At 39.4% G+C, this 18,871-nt stretch overlaps 1 protein-coding gene across 42 annotated transcripts in view; it reads left to right on the plus strand.

Moving 5' to 3' along the window:
• The window catches only part of SOX6 (SRY-box transcription factor 6), a 399,510-nt gene that overhangs the window by 357,012 nt on the left and 23,627 nt on the right, over positions 1-18,871 (plus strand). For 22 of the 42 annotated variants that reach the window (XM_035119983.3, XM_088653582.1, XM_060275922.2 and 19 more), the window contains one exon: positions 15,749-15,860. In XM_035119983.3, the coding sequence (XP_034975874.3) occupies positions 15,749-15,860 (112 nt within the window). The remainder of the gene's footprint in view (positions 1-15,748; positions 15,861-18,871) is intronic. The other 20 variants (XM_088653558.1, XM_088653474.1, XM_088653488.1 and 17 more) reach the window with 1 other exon arrangement.

Raw genomic sequence — 18,871 nt, forward strand, 5'->3', positions numbered from 1 at the left:
TACAAAAAACAGTTCTTATATTAACAGAATTTCACAGGTCAGGCTGCTAAATCATGGGCAGACTGATCCACACACTACATGAATAGTGATAATCTGGCTACAAACTTCTACGTAAAATGTGCTGTATCCTAGTGCATCAAGCAATACGTCTTTGAAATAGTTGTCTTTTGCCTAGACCAATTTTCAGTACTTCTTTTCAAAAGGAGTTTCTGAAGATGCACATCTAAATAATTAGGTTTGCTTCTTCAAATACCAGCTAATGATAATTTTTTTTAACCATCTGTTTGCCTGACAAGCGGAATTCAGTTGGTGGTGAAGTTTTGCAGGATATTTTTTTAGTTCAAATAAACTTGAAACTGTTGTGCAAAGGAATATTCTTCCAAGTTCAGCCACATAATTTTGAAGTCTACCTGTAAGTTGTCTTTGAATTATCACATTTACATCCATTTTTCTTTGCTTTAATTACGGTATATTTATTTTAAAAGCATCCTATAGTTTTATGAAGATTTATACAAAAGTAAAGGTGTGTTTTAAAAAACATAAAAGTTGATAATTAGTTGATGTGATTTTGATTGTGTGGGGAAACTGCCACAAAATGTCACGCTGAATAGAGCCTTAAAGGCTAGATAGAATAAGCACTTTGAGATCCCAGGAGCAAATCGGAAGTTAATGGAGCTACCATGAGATTGGATATATATAGTTTGACTTGCAAACATTTGGATGAATGGAAGCTTCTGGGCTCTCTTTAAGGGCAACCCATTGTAGAGAACATTACAATAATCCAGAGTGCTGTATATACGGTATATGTAATTCTCATTCTGCTTTCTGTCCTCTCTGGCATTGCATTCTTTGTTTTTTCTTAGTTTTAATAGCCTTTTCTAAATGGCATGTCTTCATATTTTTGCTCTTGATGCTTTTCAATATCTAGCTTCGGTTTTAAATACCAGAATTTCAAGCTATATTTCAGGGGTAATGCTTTAAGCAAAGTATTTGATCCAAAAATAAACCCAGTAGTTTACTTTTCTGCATGCATGTCCAAGAAATAACAATTACAATTCTTCATCAGCTCTCTTAACAAATATTTGGGCAGTTTGAAACATCACTGGTGTAATACTGCCCCCTTTTATTAGAAATGAAAATCATGCTGGACACTTGCAATTTTTTGAGTCACATGGTTAATTCAAATATAGGTGGCTGTATGACAGTATTTAAATTAGGCATAGGATTAATATTATTGAGCCATGAGAACCAAAGCACATTGTTCAACTGAAGTGTGTGAGGCTTTGTCTTAAGTTTGCTTTTATATCGTGGCATGGGAGTTTCTTGCTCTTTTTTGTATGCAAACACAGTTTTGAGAGAAAAAGTTTGGCTTCTTCATATGCATTTAATTACCATGTTTGCTTGGAATATATATATATATCAGTCCCCCCATATAGAACAATGGGCCACACTGCTGTTTTTGGCGGCCTGATCACGAATTAAATTTTCTTTTGAATAGCTAAATGATTACAATACCGCTCACACACGCTGAAGTGCTGTGCCGAATGTATCTGATGCAATTAGAATCTGATCATGTAGAAATGCAGAATGGAGCATCTTATGGAAAGGTGAGCCCTGTGACTTTAGCAGTGTCTTTTAAAAGAGATATTGTAGTCATGGAGACTTTCAGCAAACAGGTTTACATTTGTGGTTCCATTTAAAAATATTGTGGTAGCACTGCTAGAAATAGCCTAATTTTAGATGCTTTCATGAAAGTTATCCTTTATATAAATACATAATCCTGAAGAAATAAGAGCAGTCTTAAGGCCTAATGCCCTGCTTAGTGGTGGACTCTGGTCTGGGAACCTGGGTGGGTGTTGAACAAGGTGGCAAGGGGAAGGCAGAATTTGCAGTGAAGAAACAGAAGGTATGAGAAGGGTGCTTAACCCTTTCCTGCCCACCACTTTCTCCATGCAGCTTCCACCACCCCACCATCTACTTTCCCCTAGCAGGATCTTAGATGTTTCTTTGCTGCATGGCAGGCCTCTACAGGGACCAAATCTAGGTGGCTGACCATGCATTATGAAACACATCAGAAGCATCACAACAGCAATAACTGGACCAGGCACACAGGGAAGGAGACAGGTTGAAGTCACACAACCATGTTTCTGGTGTACAAAAGATTGCTTGTCCTTCAGCGTTATTAGCAGACCCTTGGTCATAGTGTCTTTGGTGGATCCCCATCCTCAGTCCACCATCCCTTTTAGCGCACTCCATTCCTCACCACCATCACTACTGCTTTCCTTGCCTCAGTTTCTCCCACTGTATGGAGACTTCTGTCCATCCAGTCCCAGCTGACACCTAGAGGAAGAGGGAAGGTGGAATCAGCTGCGGTGCCTTCTCTCCCTCTTTCCTTTAGAGCAGCAGCAGCAAAGGACAGGGGCTTTTGGGGGTTGCCAATGAGCCTCTTGTGGGGCAGGGCCCTTGACAGGTACCAGACTATCCCAGCCCTGAGAAATAGGAAGCCACAGCCAGATGGGGTCCCCCACCCTCCAAATCTTACTCAGGCTCCACACCAGGCATACTTGAAGTGGTATAAATATTGCTAATCTCCAGTGTGATCTTTTCTTGTAAGGAAAAGAGCTGGTTGAAGTATGTGTGATTTTTTGTCATGCACATTCCTTTATTCCAGGCTTGATGTAACTTTGCATACAATAATGCTGCTTTTCTGACACTAGCAGCAAGCAGCACTTGTTCTTTTTCCTTGAGGCAGAATTAATCACAGGAAAACACAGCAGTTATTGTAGATACAAGAGAAGAACATGGCATAGTGATGTTAGCATCATTATTCCATTGTCATCCACCCTGTGTCTTTAGAGGCGTCTTAGTCTTCCTTCTGAGCATTTCCAAAGATTCCTGCATATAAACAAAGTGTTGTTAAAACATATGCTTCAAACAGACAGCAAATAGTACAGAACTGGGCAAATAAACGCCTAAGCAATTCCCACTCCCTCTCTGCACCTAGGCTAAATGCAGATTGACATTACAGCAACACAAAGCACATGTACATTGTATAATTTTTCCTTGGGGTTACTTTAAAAGTGGTAAGGATAGTTCTGTAACTGACAATTTAACTCGATATTATAAGCACAGAGGTGCTGCTGCTCAGTATTTCTTTCTTTCTCCTTTCCTGTTGTGTGTGAGTCAGAGATAGATAACCAACGGTCCTGCAAGCAATTTTTGCTAGGCCCAACTAGGAGGCAGGGCTGGAAGCAGAGGACTGCTGTAGGTAGTTCCTTAATAAAACAATTTCTCGTTCAGCTCATTAAGCAGAGACCATTAAGCTTGCTCACTTATGGAATGCTGAGGTTCCTCATATGAGTTCAGGTCCTACCTCTTGAAGTTTTCCAACCAAATCATCGTATATCCCAGCCTTAAAATGGAACATTACACCCAAATCCTCTCTGGAGGGTCATGAGAATCCCCAGGACAGTGAGGTGGGGGAGAGTGGGATTGGCAAACAGGAATGCTTGCACTGATGAAATAATTGGAAGGGTGTGGCAGAGAATTCCTCCCAGTTGCTTGGATTATTTGAAGTACTCACATAAGGGGGCTGTGGAGAATAATTTTCTCACCTGCTCGCTCCCCCTCCCGCACCCCACCAATATGCCTTTCTTGATCGTTCAGGAGCCTTTCTGAATGGGGTGCGTTACGGCTGATAGGGGAGGTGGGACCTACTCAGAATTGGTTTCAGGCAACTTTTGTGAAGAGGGGGCTGGAAAGTATGATGTGATGCAGCCCCGTTGTTTGTTGTTTCATCCCTGCAGCTGACAGCAAATGGTGTGAAGTGAGGCACAGGACAACACACAGTGCAGTGACTTAATATCGCTCATTGTATTCATAGAGACATTATGAGAAAGGAAGGAGACCTGGAACAACAAGAGCTCTGTCTGTAACATCTGGTTAAGTGCTGAAACACAGAGAGATTGCTTTTGCAAACATTTTACAATATCACTCTTAGTGAAGGTAGAATATATGAATCTGCAAATCAGTATTTTTAGTTATAAGCATGCATCAGCTCCTACTTCCATCTCGGGGTTCAGACTGCACAGATTATTTGGAGCATCTGTATTGCCAGTCAGCTTAACTGCTGATGTAACTATTATTAACAATGGAATGGGACAATCAGTTAAGCATTCCTGATTTTTAAGAGAGAGAAAGAGTAGTCCTAACTATTTTTAAATCAGAAGTAGGCCTGTTTGATTTAATTGAGACTTAATTTATGGGTGTGAATTTCAGAACTCAGAATATGAACCCCATTTTAAAACTGGGTTTCATTGCAAACAAGGTCCATACCTATTTCATACCTCAGGCCTAACTTGGAGTAGATTCTCAACTCTTTGAACCAGCTCTCCTTGCCACTTCACCATCCTCCTCAAGCAAAGCTATTCTTGAAAAGGTAGGAAATGGCTGTAGGGAGAGCTCACTTGAGATAGGAGGGGCCTTTTTGATTGCATTATTAAGGCCTGGTGGGTGCATCCTTTCCTGCTGTGCTATATAGCTGATGCAATTCCACCTGCCTCTCAAGTTAATTTATTGAATTGGGAGCCACAGGAGATTTAAATCCCATGCACACTGGCAGGAAATAATGCTCAATAACATGTGCAGGAGCACCCAGACCTTAAGGATAAAGCCTTCAAAGCCTTTTCTGTCTCCAGTGAGTCCTTCACGCTGCCAGTTTCTCCTTCATAAGGGTAAGTTTTTGGGGGAGTAGGCATAGCTGTCAAGTTCTCCCTTTTTTCAGGGAAATTCCCTTATGCTGAATAGGCTTCCGTGCTAGAAAAGCGAAAACTTGACAGCTATGGGGAGTAGGACACTAAGAAAGAAGACTGGGACACACACATCTCCATACAAGAAATCAAGAGACACTATCAGAGTTCAAAAACACATTCTAGCTAGATAAAAGCACTTGGCGGTTTGATAGCATGGCTAGTGTGGCCTAGAGAAGGGGTGTGACCCAAGAACAGTGCCTGGAGTCAGACAGAGATGTCTGCTGGGCCATAGGACCAGTCGTACTTACCGTCTCTCCCGGTATGCCCCACGGAGGACCTTAAGGTCCATAAACAGTAATACCTTAGAAGTCCCAGGCCCGAAGGAAATCAGATTAGCCTCTACCAGAACCAGGGCCTTCTCAACACTGGCCCCGACCTGGTGGAACACTCTGTCTCCTGAGACCAGGTCCCTGTGGGACCTGATTTCTTTCCGGAGGGTCTGTAAGACAGAGTTGTTCCGCCTGGCATCTGGCCTGGAGCCAACCTGATTCCCTCCCCCATTTTCCCTTTCTTTTTCCCTTTTGTATGAGGCTGCATTTTTAAATTTTAAATTAACTTTGATGTATTTAGTCTTGTTGTTGAGTTGTGTTTTAACCAGTTGTTTTATATTTGGTGTTAGCCGCTCTGAGCCCGGCTTTGGCTGGGGAGGGTGGGGTATAAATAAAATTATTATTATTATTATTATTATTATTATTATTATTATTATTATTCATTTGGCCCCTGTATATTATGTAGTTTTATTGCCAAAGTGAAGCTTGTTAGTACCTGTAAACTGCACATATTTGAAACTACCTGGGAAGTTGCTGAAAACACTTTGGAGTATCTAGAGTATGGGTGTTACTGTTTAATTACTGTTAAAATAACTGCTGCAGAAGTAGCAATTACCCATGCCTTGTCAGGGTGGTTTTAAATGGAAAGGTCTCCTCTAAAGTAATACATTTACAGATCCCAATGCATGATAGTAATAAAAGGTTTGTCCAATATAAAGTTTGTCCCACACAATTCATCATCAGCCTATTAAATCCTAGTACTGTATCCTGACATTGGCAGTGGCCCAGATGCAACCAAGTGAAACAGTACTATAATATTAATGAAAGGAAAGGAACAGTTCAGGACGGATGGGAGGTCATTGTGTCCATAAGGTGAAAAGCTTATACAATGAAATAATGTTTCATCAAACTTTTGCTGCTTCTATATTTATTTACCAATATGAAATCTTTGAAAATGCTTACTTATAGTTTAGGTTTCAGATTGGCAGCCTCTGTTTAGCTTACAATGTCAAAAACTGTCCCTTTTCCTCTTTCCTTTCACTTGCTTAGGGGCTATTTCAGTTGGCTCAAACCTTTCACTCTCAAGACCAGTAGAACTAGATTAATTTAAGCAGAATTAATGTGTTACCGTTTTGTGAGAATTAGTCTGTGTGAAGTTTTGGCTGAACTATATAAAATGATACACTTCTCTTATTTGAAACAAAGGGTTAATCCCAAAGTGTTTGGCTACCGCTATGGATCATGCTTTTGTGCATAAATAAAACTATGGGAACCACATGAAAGCAGTGGTTGGGTTACCACACAACTGGATATGCTTAAAACTGAATGCTTCATAAGTCTAACTACTGGGGAGCTGCAAACTTTATAAATAACTTTGCAATTGGTTAAAACCATATTAAAACCAGATGAACAAAGACACAACGTGTTCTATTTAAAGTGGGGGGGGGGGCAGTTCAGTGAGTGCAATAATCTTGATGAAAGTAATCTGACTGGAATAGGTCTATAATTTAGAGGTGATGGCAAGTGTGGCAGTAGTTCAGGATTTGTGACTATTTGCTCAGAGGTGTGGAGGGACTTAAATCAAAGTCTTCCTTAACAGAGAAGCAGATGAGGTTTTCCACCCCAAAACAATGTAACTTGGGGGGGGGGGGAATATCACTATTAATTGTCAGTCCCACCGCTCTTCCTCCCACCTGCAGCTTCAGTCTTCATTAAGTAAAGTGCTCTCCAAATTCTTTGGTTTAAAATAATCAACATTTGTTCTGTTCTGAACCTTGCACAGTACATTTGGTAAATATGGGGCTGAATCCAGAGAGCCATGTGGGAGGCTGTGGGGGAAGGAGGAAACATGTATTTATGGGAATGCTGTAACTCTCTTTGAACATCTTAAGAAAGAATGCCTAATTCTCTTCAAAAAAAACCCAAGGCAGTGCAAGGAGGCCAGTGGCAGGTGGGGAGGCTGAAGCAACCATACTGGTCGCACAGCCCTAAAGCCACTGCTGTACTCGTTTCCCCTGTTTTGGGTGAATTGAGAAGAATATATACCTGGCCCAACCGGGTGAATATCTACATCCTTTGTTCAACTGATATGGCATTTGGATTGTGATGGCCATTCATGAATCCACTTAATTATTGGAGTCATGTGTGACTATCATAAGCCAAACTTTGGATGTCCCACACATAGGGCTGTATCCAATCCTGCAGCTCTGCTGGTACAAGGGACTTCTCTGTGCAACAGAACTTCTCAGACTTTTCTTCCCACCAATCCCCTAGGTGTCTTCAAAATTAGCTCCACAGGGTTTAGGGACCCTACAAATTTGGGAGGGGAAGGAAACACCAATGGACACTGCATTGGATACAAACCATCATTTTGTGTTTCTCTTTCCAGTTTTTGTGAAAGATATGTCATGAGTCCACATCTTCTAATCCTGACACTGACACTGACACTGACACTGACACACACACACACACACTCCTGCACACTTATATAGACCAAATCAATAGTAATCACCACCACATTTATCAATTTATCAGTAGCTGCATGGAAGGGGCAGCTGATGATTTTGTGTTGAGGCCTATTACATTGCTTGCAAAAACAAAAACAAATCAATTAATAGACAACAATTTCCACAGCACTTACCTTGGTCTGATAAGAATCCTCACATGTCCATTTTTAATGACTCTTGCTGTGCCTAGAATATTGCCAGAGATTCCAAGCATAGAGTGATTTAATTTGCTAATAGCCACTGCCACAAAGTAATGGAAAGTCTTTGGACAATGCACAAGTTGACCTTGCAGAGAAAAATGGAGATGTTTGTAAGTTTTTCCAGAGCACTGTTATTTGTGCACTAGTTTGGAAAGCAAATCTATATGCCTGAACCAGGCACAACTATGTTGTCATGGCTACCTTAAGCCACTTGCTTAAAAGTCTGGAGTTTTTGTCCTCCATTGTTTTAGGATTTAATGCCCACAGAATTCTGCTATGAGTGTAGAAATGACAAGCACTTTTTTCTAGAAAAATATCTAAATAGGTTTTGAAAATATCCCCCTTCTGTTCATTTATTATATCTGTACTTGAACAGAGGAACATACATACATTTGTTGTTTTTTAGTCATTTAGTCGTGTCTGACTCTTTGTGACCCCATGGACCAGAGCATGCCAGGCACTCCTGTCTTCCACTGTCTTCCCACTGTATTCCCCTTCCGTTCATTCTGTACTTGAACAGAGGAACATACATACACACATAAAACATTTTATTTGTATGCTGTCAAGGTGGCTCACAATATGAAAAAATGTACATAATTACAAATATAACAAAAGTAGTCGTAAACAATAAATAAAACACACAAAAAGTACACAACCAAACTGGAAATTTTCCCCATAAATCATAGCAACTAAAAATAAAGATACAAAATATGAGCATCAGTAACAGCCACAACTGTCCCCCCCAACAGCCCTTTAAACAATTCCCCAACCAAAAAGTCTGTTCAGCAGCCTTGGCTTATGTAGCTGGAGTCAGTAAGGGTCCTGCCTTCCCAGGCCAGTTGGGAAGGTCTTCCAGGACTCAGACCCTCAGGAAGGTCTAGGGAAGGAACATGCGGGAAACAAGACACTGGTGTTACTGGTTTTTTGAGTGGGCTTAATATGCAATAACTTAACTTTAATGTATTGTGCATGTAAAGACAACATCCTGGAATTGTCTGCACACTTTGCAACTGGAATACTGTCCACAGAGTGTGTAACGGTCCCAAAGGCATTTACGCTGTGGCTTCTGTAAATGACCCACATTAACAAGGAGTCTCAAAATTGGCTCGTGAAATAAATGTTGGTAACTACTAAGTTAGACTCTTGAAATAAAAGGTATTACATCACTGTCCAACTATGTATGCCATTTTCCACTTCAGCGTCTGCATACATAGCAAGGGGGGGTGAACATGTTGAAATAATTTGAGGAATGGTTATAGTCTGATCAGTCTTGGTAATCCAAAAGGGAGGGGGCCTGGTGTATTATTACATTTCATATATTGTTTTTCAAGAGATGAATGCAATCAGTCATCTTCTTTCATATGGTTTAAAAACACATACACAAACCCTTGCCTTGCTGGCAAATAAACTGTTATTTAAGTACACGATCCACTGCTGTACTGAAACAGTTTTGCCAAACTTGTCCAAGTATTCTCACATGCTTAAAGATGGTATAAATATCATTTATAGCAAGCCGTTTACTTCAGACTATATGGAATGGTTTCCTGCTCCCCTGATCTAAGTGTCCCAGTTTACATTATGGCCTTTATGGCTTCTGTTTGATGGAGTGATCAGTAAAAATTTAATGACACTATAAAATAATAAAAATGTCATTAATTTACCACGGATCTTGAATGCAGTGGTTGTAAAGTTACATTAATAAACAGAATATTTTTTACAACAAAAAGCATTGTTACGTGGGAAAGAATAAATAACACACATAAATTTGGGAGCAATTTTACTGTTAGCGCACACATTATTATGGAATAGCCAATAAGTGTATAAAACATAGTATATAAAATTTTATGAAAATATATTGTGCACATCAAAAATTCAGCTTTTACCTAAGTGCAGAGAAAAGCCATTATTATGTGCTTACTGTTATCATTACTTTTCTTCCCCGAGATCACAATTTTATATTTATTCTACTTAGCTGAAGTTTCCGGCAGCCTCTCTCTCTCTCCCCCCCCCCCACTCCGATTTTTCCAGTGGATGAGCAGGCTTCTTCCCCTACTTCCTTCAGTTGACTACACTAGTCCATTTCCCTTTTACACACAGGAGGAAAGCATTGATCATTCCCACCACAGAAGTGTGGAGGAAGTTATTAATTTAATGCAAAGTTAAAAATAATGCTTGAGTAGAAGACTGGTTTGGTGACTCTGGAAATAAGGGGATAATAATCTCACAGTCCATCTGTCATCACTGGGGTTGCTCCATCATTGACTGTGATAACATGTGAATATGACGGATGGCTCAGCTTTGTGGCTTGGAACATTTAACATTCATCAGTGCTCACTAAAGGAGGCTTTATCATTTAAATATCTTTATTTAATATGCAACATCTACCTCATAGATCATCATTTCAAAGCACTTAACCAACGGTCCTGCGACACAGTGAAGCAGGCTTTAATTTTTTCCCAATAACTTTTATGCTGCCTGCATGTTTGTGCCTGACAATGCATAAATAAGTGCCTAATCGTGTCACTGAATGGAAAATGAAGGTTTGGTTGTTAGTAAAACGAATCCCGCCCCAGTGTGTTGTCATCCCAAAACCACGAAAGTAGCAATATCTCCAAGAAGCCAAGAGTCCATTTTGTACTTAGAGATAGACCGTGTTCTTTAAAAGCATTAGCCCTCTTGGTTTTCCAGTAATCATGATCCGAGTTAGAATTCTGTTCTGTGTTCATTATGTCCCATGGCATAATGTACTTACTTTACTCAAGATATATGCTCAGGATCTTATGCCTACAAGAAGCAGTTTAATTTGAAATGAACAAAAAATGAGCTCAGGGTTTTCTTAGGATCAATAAGCTATCTCTATGGTGTGTAAGACAGGTGTGTGGTTTTTTAAAGTAATTTTTTAGTGTGTGTGTAAATTTTCACAAGTACCGTATATTTCACAAGTACCGCTATTTTCAGACATGAATATGTATTCATATGGACATGCATGCTTATAAATAGGAATTTAAATAGAATTTGGGTAGGTGCATGAGAACAGTGTACACAACTGAACATATTCTAAATATACAGACCATTTCCTATTAATGAATTTGCAATTTGTTCTCCTTTATAATTTGCTTAGTTTAGTTCAATTACAGATGCATTTATTTACCTGGCTGTGATCCCTATGTATGTTTACTTGGAAATAATTCCCTATGTTCAACTGGGCTTTCTCTCAGGTAAATATACATAGGAGTCCAGTCTAAATTGCTCTTTCCTTCAGAAATACACTTAGGTTTGTATTTACCAATTATGTTGTAATAGTTTTTATTTAATTATTTACAGCTTTCCTGAAAATTAGTTACTATTGCTATGAGGTATACTTTTAAGTGGAAAAATGCAACCATACATACAGAATTGTAGCAGTCAATATATTTCAAAAGAATGAGACATTGAAGGTTATTACAGAATCATAGATTCACCTCAATTCTTTTAGGTATTATTACCATGTACACTTCTCTTCCTCCCAGTTCCTGAGCCTTATGTAATTTTCCCTTTTCTCTTTCAGTGTCAAAATATTGATATTCTTTCAGAAACTTTCTTTTTAACACAGAATATTTTCTGGAGAAAATCAAAGAGAATGAATGACTAGAAGGATACTTCAAATGTGCATATTGATACATAGAAGGTTCTGTTGATTTTTTTAAAAAGTGGAATGCTATTTCCCCCCTTTTCCCCCTAAAGCACACACTTTTTTTGCCATGAAAATTGCAGGTGTCACATTAACACTCCTTATAGAACGATTTTAAATGCAAATATTAGAAAAAAAGAAATAAAAGAAACACAGTACAAAATGCCAATTACTTCCCAACTGCAGGAACTTAAAGAAAGGTCTAATCCAGGCATCCCCAAACTGCGGCCCTCCAGATGTTTTGGCCTACAACTCCCATGATCCCTAGCTAACAAGATCAGTGGTCGGGGAAGATGGGAATTGTAGTCCAAAACATCTGGAGGGCCGAAGTTTGGGGATGCCTGGTCTAATCCAACTCTTCTATTTTAAATGTGGGTCACCGGGGGACAGGGTCATTCCTTTGCACCAGCAAAGCAAGATCCGTTCTGATAGTGAGGTATTACTATTGGACCTTATAGCATTCTTCAGCTGAATGTTGTGCCTGCCTGCCTGTAACAAGTAGTTATGTTTCTCAGTGTTCTTTGTTTCAGTATTTTTGCATATCACAACAGCATTATCTTCATACATGTTATAGTGGGAAATTAATAATGGCAATATAGTTTTTCTTCAAGAAACATTGAAATTGGTTGAATGTTAGGTTATGCAAGCAGAGTGATGCAGTAAAGCGGCTTCTCCTTCATGGCAAGCACGTGTTGCGGTGGGGACAACCATGACATCCCCTGTTGCTGGGCGGGTTAGAATAGTTGGCCACTCATTTGATTGGGTAACTTCAGTTGTTGCTGGGAAAAAGTTTATGTTGCAATAATTTGATCGACGTTATGGTACTTTTTAGTCCCTGTGCGCAGCGTTGAACTTCTTCTTTTCGCTGTGCGCATTGGATCACCCTCCCACCCTCCCTTTATTTAGGGCTGTTCTTGCTGGCCTTGCTATGCCTGTCATGGGGTCGTCTGCTTTTGGGGCAGGGGCCCGGTAGGATTTTTCACCATTTGGCTGATGCCATTTGATTTTTGCCTACTGCATAGCAAAAAATCGTCACAACTTGTAAGGTTGCGGTTAGGCATTGGTTAATTGGTTAATTTGGTTGGTGGAGGGGTATGGATAGGCTGTGCCTGCCCCTCCAATGCTGCTGTAAGGGTATTCTGTTAAAGGAATACAGGGGCACGCCATGCTCCTGTCTGAACCCCTGTCACGGGGCTAGGGCCACGCAAGAGCCCCTGGGAGCATTTGGGAGAGGTGAGAGCCTGGCGCATCCAGCTTTATTCTCTCCCCAAATTGTTTACCTTACTGATTTCACTGGCTGCATTGCGTTGTCAGTTCTGTCCCCAGCTGGGGACAGATTTTCTCAATCAATGCCTAAGCAACCACTCACATACTGTAATTCAATAAAGCTGTGGCCAAAAATTATGCCAAAAACAAAACAGAAATTTGGTGTGAATTGTGTCTTTATTTGAGGGGTGTCCTGGGGGTCCTCGACACGCAAACAACTGTACTTCAATTTAGTGTAATGTTGGTTCCCACCCCCTGCCCTGCCTGTTATTATCTAAACATTTTAATATTGCTGCAAGTCACCCCAATGTCTGCCCAGCTGTGCAAGATTCCAGGGGTCTTGGTAAACCAGGGTTTGTGTTTCTGTTGGAAAATTAAGGCACACAAGAGGCTGTAGTGTCTTAGGAAATATGGTTTATTTATACATATTTACAACCTCCATCTAGATAGAGTTCCCAACACTAGCATCACAAGAGAGTCCTTTGTTGCCCTCCTAAGCAGCCAGCTCAAATCTACAAGTAGATGAGTCAGCCATGCTGTCTGTTCCTGTGGCAACGTCTTCTTCTTCAGCCACATATGGCATTCTCCCCACTTCCTGCTTCTTCTTCCCAGAAACTCCTTGCCAACCCCTCCCTTTTTATTAACATCATCGCCCACTGCCACCCTGGCAACCTCTGTTTGACTAGATATCAGCACCTTTGTACTCCTTAACAACTTCCCCCGACATGATGACCTGGCCTGGAAAAGAAGCTTAGTCTGCATTTTTACACGGTCCCTTAATACTCCAAATATTAGCTAAACAATATTTTAAGAATCTAAACATATTCTTGCAAACTTGGTTACAGAGAACTAATTAGTAAGCAATGGTTTTCTGAAAATGATCCACTAGAACAGCAAATCCCTCCTGGGATAGCTCAATTGGTAGAGCATGAGACTCTTAATCTCAGGGTAGTGGACAAAAAGATTCCTGCATTGTAGGGGGTTAGACTAGATGACCCTCAAAGGCCATTTCAATGCTACAGTTCTATTATTCTAACCAATGCAAAGAGATTTGAGCAAACGAGTCAGAGCCACTTTGCTTGTTAAGACCAATACCAGGTTCCTTAGCAATTCTTCAGGGGATAAACTTGGTACTGTTTTCCTTCTAATGTGTAATATGCTCAGTACAGAACTAGGTCATTGAACAATAGAGTGAACAGCAATCAGCAATCTTCTGCTGCATAATGCATCAAGTATAACGTACAGAAAACTGTTCACAAAACTGAAAGCTAGCATTTCATGTCTGTAAATTCAAGATGACATGACATTTAATAGTTTCATAGTAATGAACAACAGTGTTTTGTTCATTCTCAACACAATGCCAAGTTCAGTCTTAAGAAGTATCAACAAGACAAGAGAGAGAACACATTGTTTTTTTTTCCACGAGAACAATACATTAATGATAACTATTTAGCACGTTGCTGCAGACAGAGTACCACTGAGGCTACCACTGTCAGAAGATATGTGCTGCCATATTGTTTCAAGGCTCTTGTCCGCTCATATTTTGAGGACATAAATTGTCTCTTGATCTAGTTTTACAGCAGAAGTTTACAGCACACAGAAATGTTGTTTATTCTGGGAACAAACACAGCCCTTTCTTTTTCTTGCTCTCTCTTTTAAAATTCCCATTGAGTTTCAGTTCAAATTTCTAGACAAAATAATAGTACCATTTCTGTCATCTAGTATTCCTTCTTTGAAATACTTGTCTTTGAAAGCCTCTTGCATAAAATTCAGACTTGTGTTTTCTCAAGGGTTCCAATGCAAACGCATATCTCGATGAGAGGAGTGGTGGTTGTGTGGTGATTTTTCCATTAAATTAGCGAGTTTTAGTAGAAAGTGCCTTTTAAGTTTTGAATTTTAGCATTTTTTTTCAAATGCCAACATCTTTCTCCCAAGGTCATTTAAGAAATATAGGACTGTGCATTGTTATTGGGCATTGCCCACTGTGGGAACAGGATGGTGAACTAGATGGACCATTGACCTTGTGTTCTTAGTAATTTCTAGAGCTTCTGCTGCAATCTCTTATTTCTACACCACAGTAATGCTACCTGCCCTACTTTATACTTACCTGAACTGTAATGGGTTGTTTAAAGCTCTTGCCTAGAAATAATCGATTTATTTTTTCACACAATTATTTGTTTCATTTGTAGTAAAATACGTAGTGGTTGTGGGTTTTCTTTTATTAAGAGATTTAGTGAGTCAAAGGTGTTATGGTAATAAACTAACTTCCAAAAGGCAGTTTGTACATTACCAAAGTGGTGGGCATAGCTGCCAAGTTCTCCCTTTTTTAAGGGAAATTCCCTTATGCTGAATAGGCTTCCTCGCGAGAAAAGGGAAAACTTGGCAGCTATGGTGGTGGGGCTGCTACGTCCACCTATCTTCGCTCTTATATGAGAGGAATGTAGGATAGGATAACTTTTCACACTGGCATCACCCTTTCCCTGCTGCTATGGGAAATAATCATCTTGTAGACACCTTCAACATGGGCTCATTACTTTAAATTTAGTAGCACAGGAAGCAAGCACCACAGAAGCATCAACCATGGTGCTAAGATAACTTAGGAAGTGGCTTGAATATTAATTCATCATACATTTAATCAGTACTGGAGGGGGATTGAATATTTGAAAACTAGATTTTGGACACTAAATACTAAACTGATACCTGCAGTTAAACAATATCTGTGTTCTTTCTGGGGAAAAAAAGCATAACCTGTGTCTCTTACTAGTACTAGCTCATGCTTAGGTACCAACTGTGGGATTGGGCAATGTAAGGAACAAAGACTTGGCTACCAATATGACTTGCAACCTCTGTTAGATGGACAAGAAAATTTGGAAGTGGAAATCAAGAAAGGACTGACCTATTAGTACGGAGGGCAGGGGACGTGCAGATGGGAGCCAAAGGGGCAGGGAAGTATAATAGAAAATGAATATACTCAAGATATTCAGACATGAACAGACTGGAAATCTTAATGTTCCTTTCTCTTCAGCAGGAAAGAACACGCTATGAGAATTTAGGCCCACAGCTATCAGGGAAGCCCAGTGAAGATGGAAAACTAGGCCCAGGAGTCATTGATCTTACAAGGCCAGAAGATGCAGAGGGTGAGTTACTGTAACAAATCTATTGAGCCACTGAGCATTGCTTTCCTTGAGCTCCTTAAAAGTTGGATGTCTTAAATGAGCATTGTGCAGCTATATCCCCATGCACAGCTTTGAGGCATTTTGCATGGATTCTAGTGACATGTGCAAGCATAAGTTCTAGTTGTAAAATGGTTCCATACAATATGCATTCTCTGCTCTCATTATTTACTCTCTGGTTCAACTCTTCTCAGAAGGCTCTCTTGAGTTAGTTAGTTAGTTAGTTAGTTAGTTAGTTAGTTAGTTAGTTAGTTAGTTAGTATGTCACCTCAGATGGGTGGCATGTGCATTTAAGTGCTCACACAACTAGTGTAATGTTTATATGGTGGCCCGCAGATCATATAGCAGATTCTTTGAGTAGGGACTTCTGGTTTTGGAGCAACCTGCAGTCATGGAAGCTGACTGGCCATATGCTTTACTGGATATATTGGGTAAAACTCATATGAGCAGTGAAATGTGCATATGGGTTGGCTCAGATAATGCAGAAATTGTCACCTGTCACCTTCAGACATATGAATAATCCCAGCATTACCATCCTATGCTGCCCCAGATCCAAATAGCTGTAGATAAGTGAAGGCAGTAATGCTGAATTCAGTCAGAGACTACAGATGATCACTTCCTCACATATTCATAGGCAATATTCAGTAATCAGCAAGTATGACCCCTGGTCATCTTAAGAGACCCTGCAGAACTTTTAAGTTTGTTATCATTACTATAATGAAGAAAAGAGCAAGGAAGTGGATTATCCAATTAATTGATCAATTGCTGAATTAATTACAGTAAAATTTTAATTGGAGATGCCCAGTATGAAAGGATGTGGAGTGCTGGTATTTGTGCCAATTAGTTCAAGGAACATGCTATCTTTGCAAAAACATACTTGCACTGAGATCTGAAGGGTTGTAGTTAAGATTCTGTTCAAGCCTATGGAAGAATTCCCATTGATTTCAATGGTCAAGGACTGCACACTGTAATGTTTATTTTAATTAGTTACTTGGATTGATCAGTTAAAAACAATGCCATTAATCAACTAAAAGCCTTTAATTGGTTGACAGCTCTGTTGGAAATTACGTTGCTAATTGGTCATATTTCAGGTTAGATTTTTCTCATTGTATGCATATTATTTCCAATTTTAATTGTTTAAACTTTTTATTTCATTGGATTTTTAAATACAAAATAATACTGTAATAATAGAAAAGAAATTAACCAAACAAACAGCACAACAATATAGTCCCACCTCACATATTACTTTTGGGATAGAATAATAACTTTATAATCTTTGGATAGGCTTGTACATTATTTGCATTATGTGAAACGAAGAGAATAAAACATATTTGTACTTGCTTTTCTGGCAGGAAGTTACCTCAGGGCTTCCCTAAATTAACTCATTTCCCTCTCACATCCTTTCACTTTCTACATTTGCATAACACATTGCCTTATGTTATTTTGATGATTGTAGTGACAGGATAGCCTTTCAAATAGTTCCACTTAGTTCAGCTAGCTTCGTCAGGAAGAAGTGTTCAAAATGGCATACAGTGGTGCCTCGCTTAACGAATGCCCTGCTTAACGAAATTTCCGCTTAACGAAAGGATTTTTCGAGCGGAGCTTGCCTCGCTAGACGAATGCGTTTTATGAAAAATTCATCTAGCGAATCGCGGTTTCCCATAGGAATGCATTGAAATTCAATTAATGTGTTCCTATGGGCAAAAAAAAAAATTCAAAAAAAATTCAATGCATTCCTATGGGATTCGCTAGACGAATTTTTCGCTATAAGAAAAGACCCGTGGAACGAATTAATTTCGTATAGCGAGGCACCACTGTACCTGAATCTGGTGTCCTCCAAATATTGTTGGGCTCCTACTCCCATCAGCCCTAACTATCATGGCCAATGGTTAGAAATTATGGAAGCTGTAGTCCAAAGCATCTGGAAGGCACCAAATTGGGGAAGACTGGTTTAAAACAAATCCTTGTTTTAGGATCTTAGAAATCTTAGAAATCATATACTGCGGTGGGTACTGGAGGAATGCTCTTAGAACAGAGCTCCATGGATCATAAAAAACTAATAGCTCAAGGTTGTATTTTTGTTTCATTTTCAGCATGCCAGCAGTGCTTTGGCCATTGACCGGAATTTGGCTTTTAAGTATTTTCTTTTATAGAGAAAAATTACATGATTATAAGTAATGTAAAACCATTTATTTGGCTCTAATGTGATTCTAAGGCTTCATACACGTTTGCAGCAGATTAAAAAGGGTAGTCATTGGTCAATATATGCCATGTCCATTAAAGCAAATTAAACTTAAATGTTCTTATACATATGGTTTAGAGGTGACCTAACATGAGAAAATGTTGTTTGGAGCTCTTATAATTATTATCCTGTAGTCTTTTGCCTAAAAGGCTGTAAAGGAAGCTCCAAAAATTAGTATTATTAACATCTACTGGGGTGAAATTATGTTATGTTCTATTAAGAATTTTTTTACAGCTACATTCAAACTTGATGTGTGTATCATGTTCTGCAGCTGCCCTTCCTAATATAAACTGTAAAAAGCAAGTGGAAATACGAATTGAGCTTTAATTTTTAAAATGTGGAAATTTTCTTAAAGATCTGAACTAGTCTGAATTTTCAGGACTAGTTAGTTGGCTGCCATGTGTGTGTGTGTGTGTGTGTGTGTGTGTGTGTGTGTGTGTAAATTTGCACATAACACCTAATTTTTCCCATTTTCCTATCTATATAATGATTCTACCTGCAAACTTTTCGTATAGTGGTACAGTGAGCTGGGAAAGGGGGAGATTTGAACTGGATATAACCCATTATCCATGTGTCTATGCTCTGATTCTGGTTCCTCCCCAAACTGCTATGGGGGGGACGGACTTATGTGCACAATTATTTTATGATAATTGGGACTGGATAATTTTTGGGATTCATTGGGAAAATCTGCTTCTTAAGAATGGATGGATGAATGAATGAATGAATCAATCAA

The sequence above is a fragment of the Zootoca vivipara genome, chromosome 1, assembly GCF_965207765.1.
Source record: "Zootoca vivipara chromosome 1, rZooViv2.hap1.1, whole genome shotgun sequence".
NCBI lineage: Eukaryota > Metazoa > Chordata > Lepidosauria > Squamata > Lacertidae > Zootoca > Zootoca vivipara.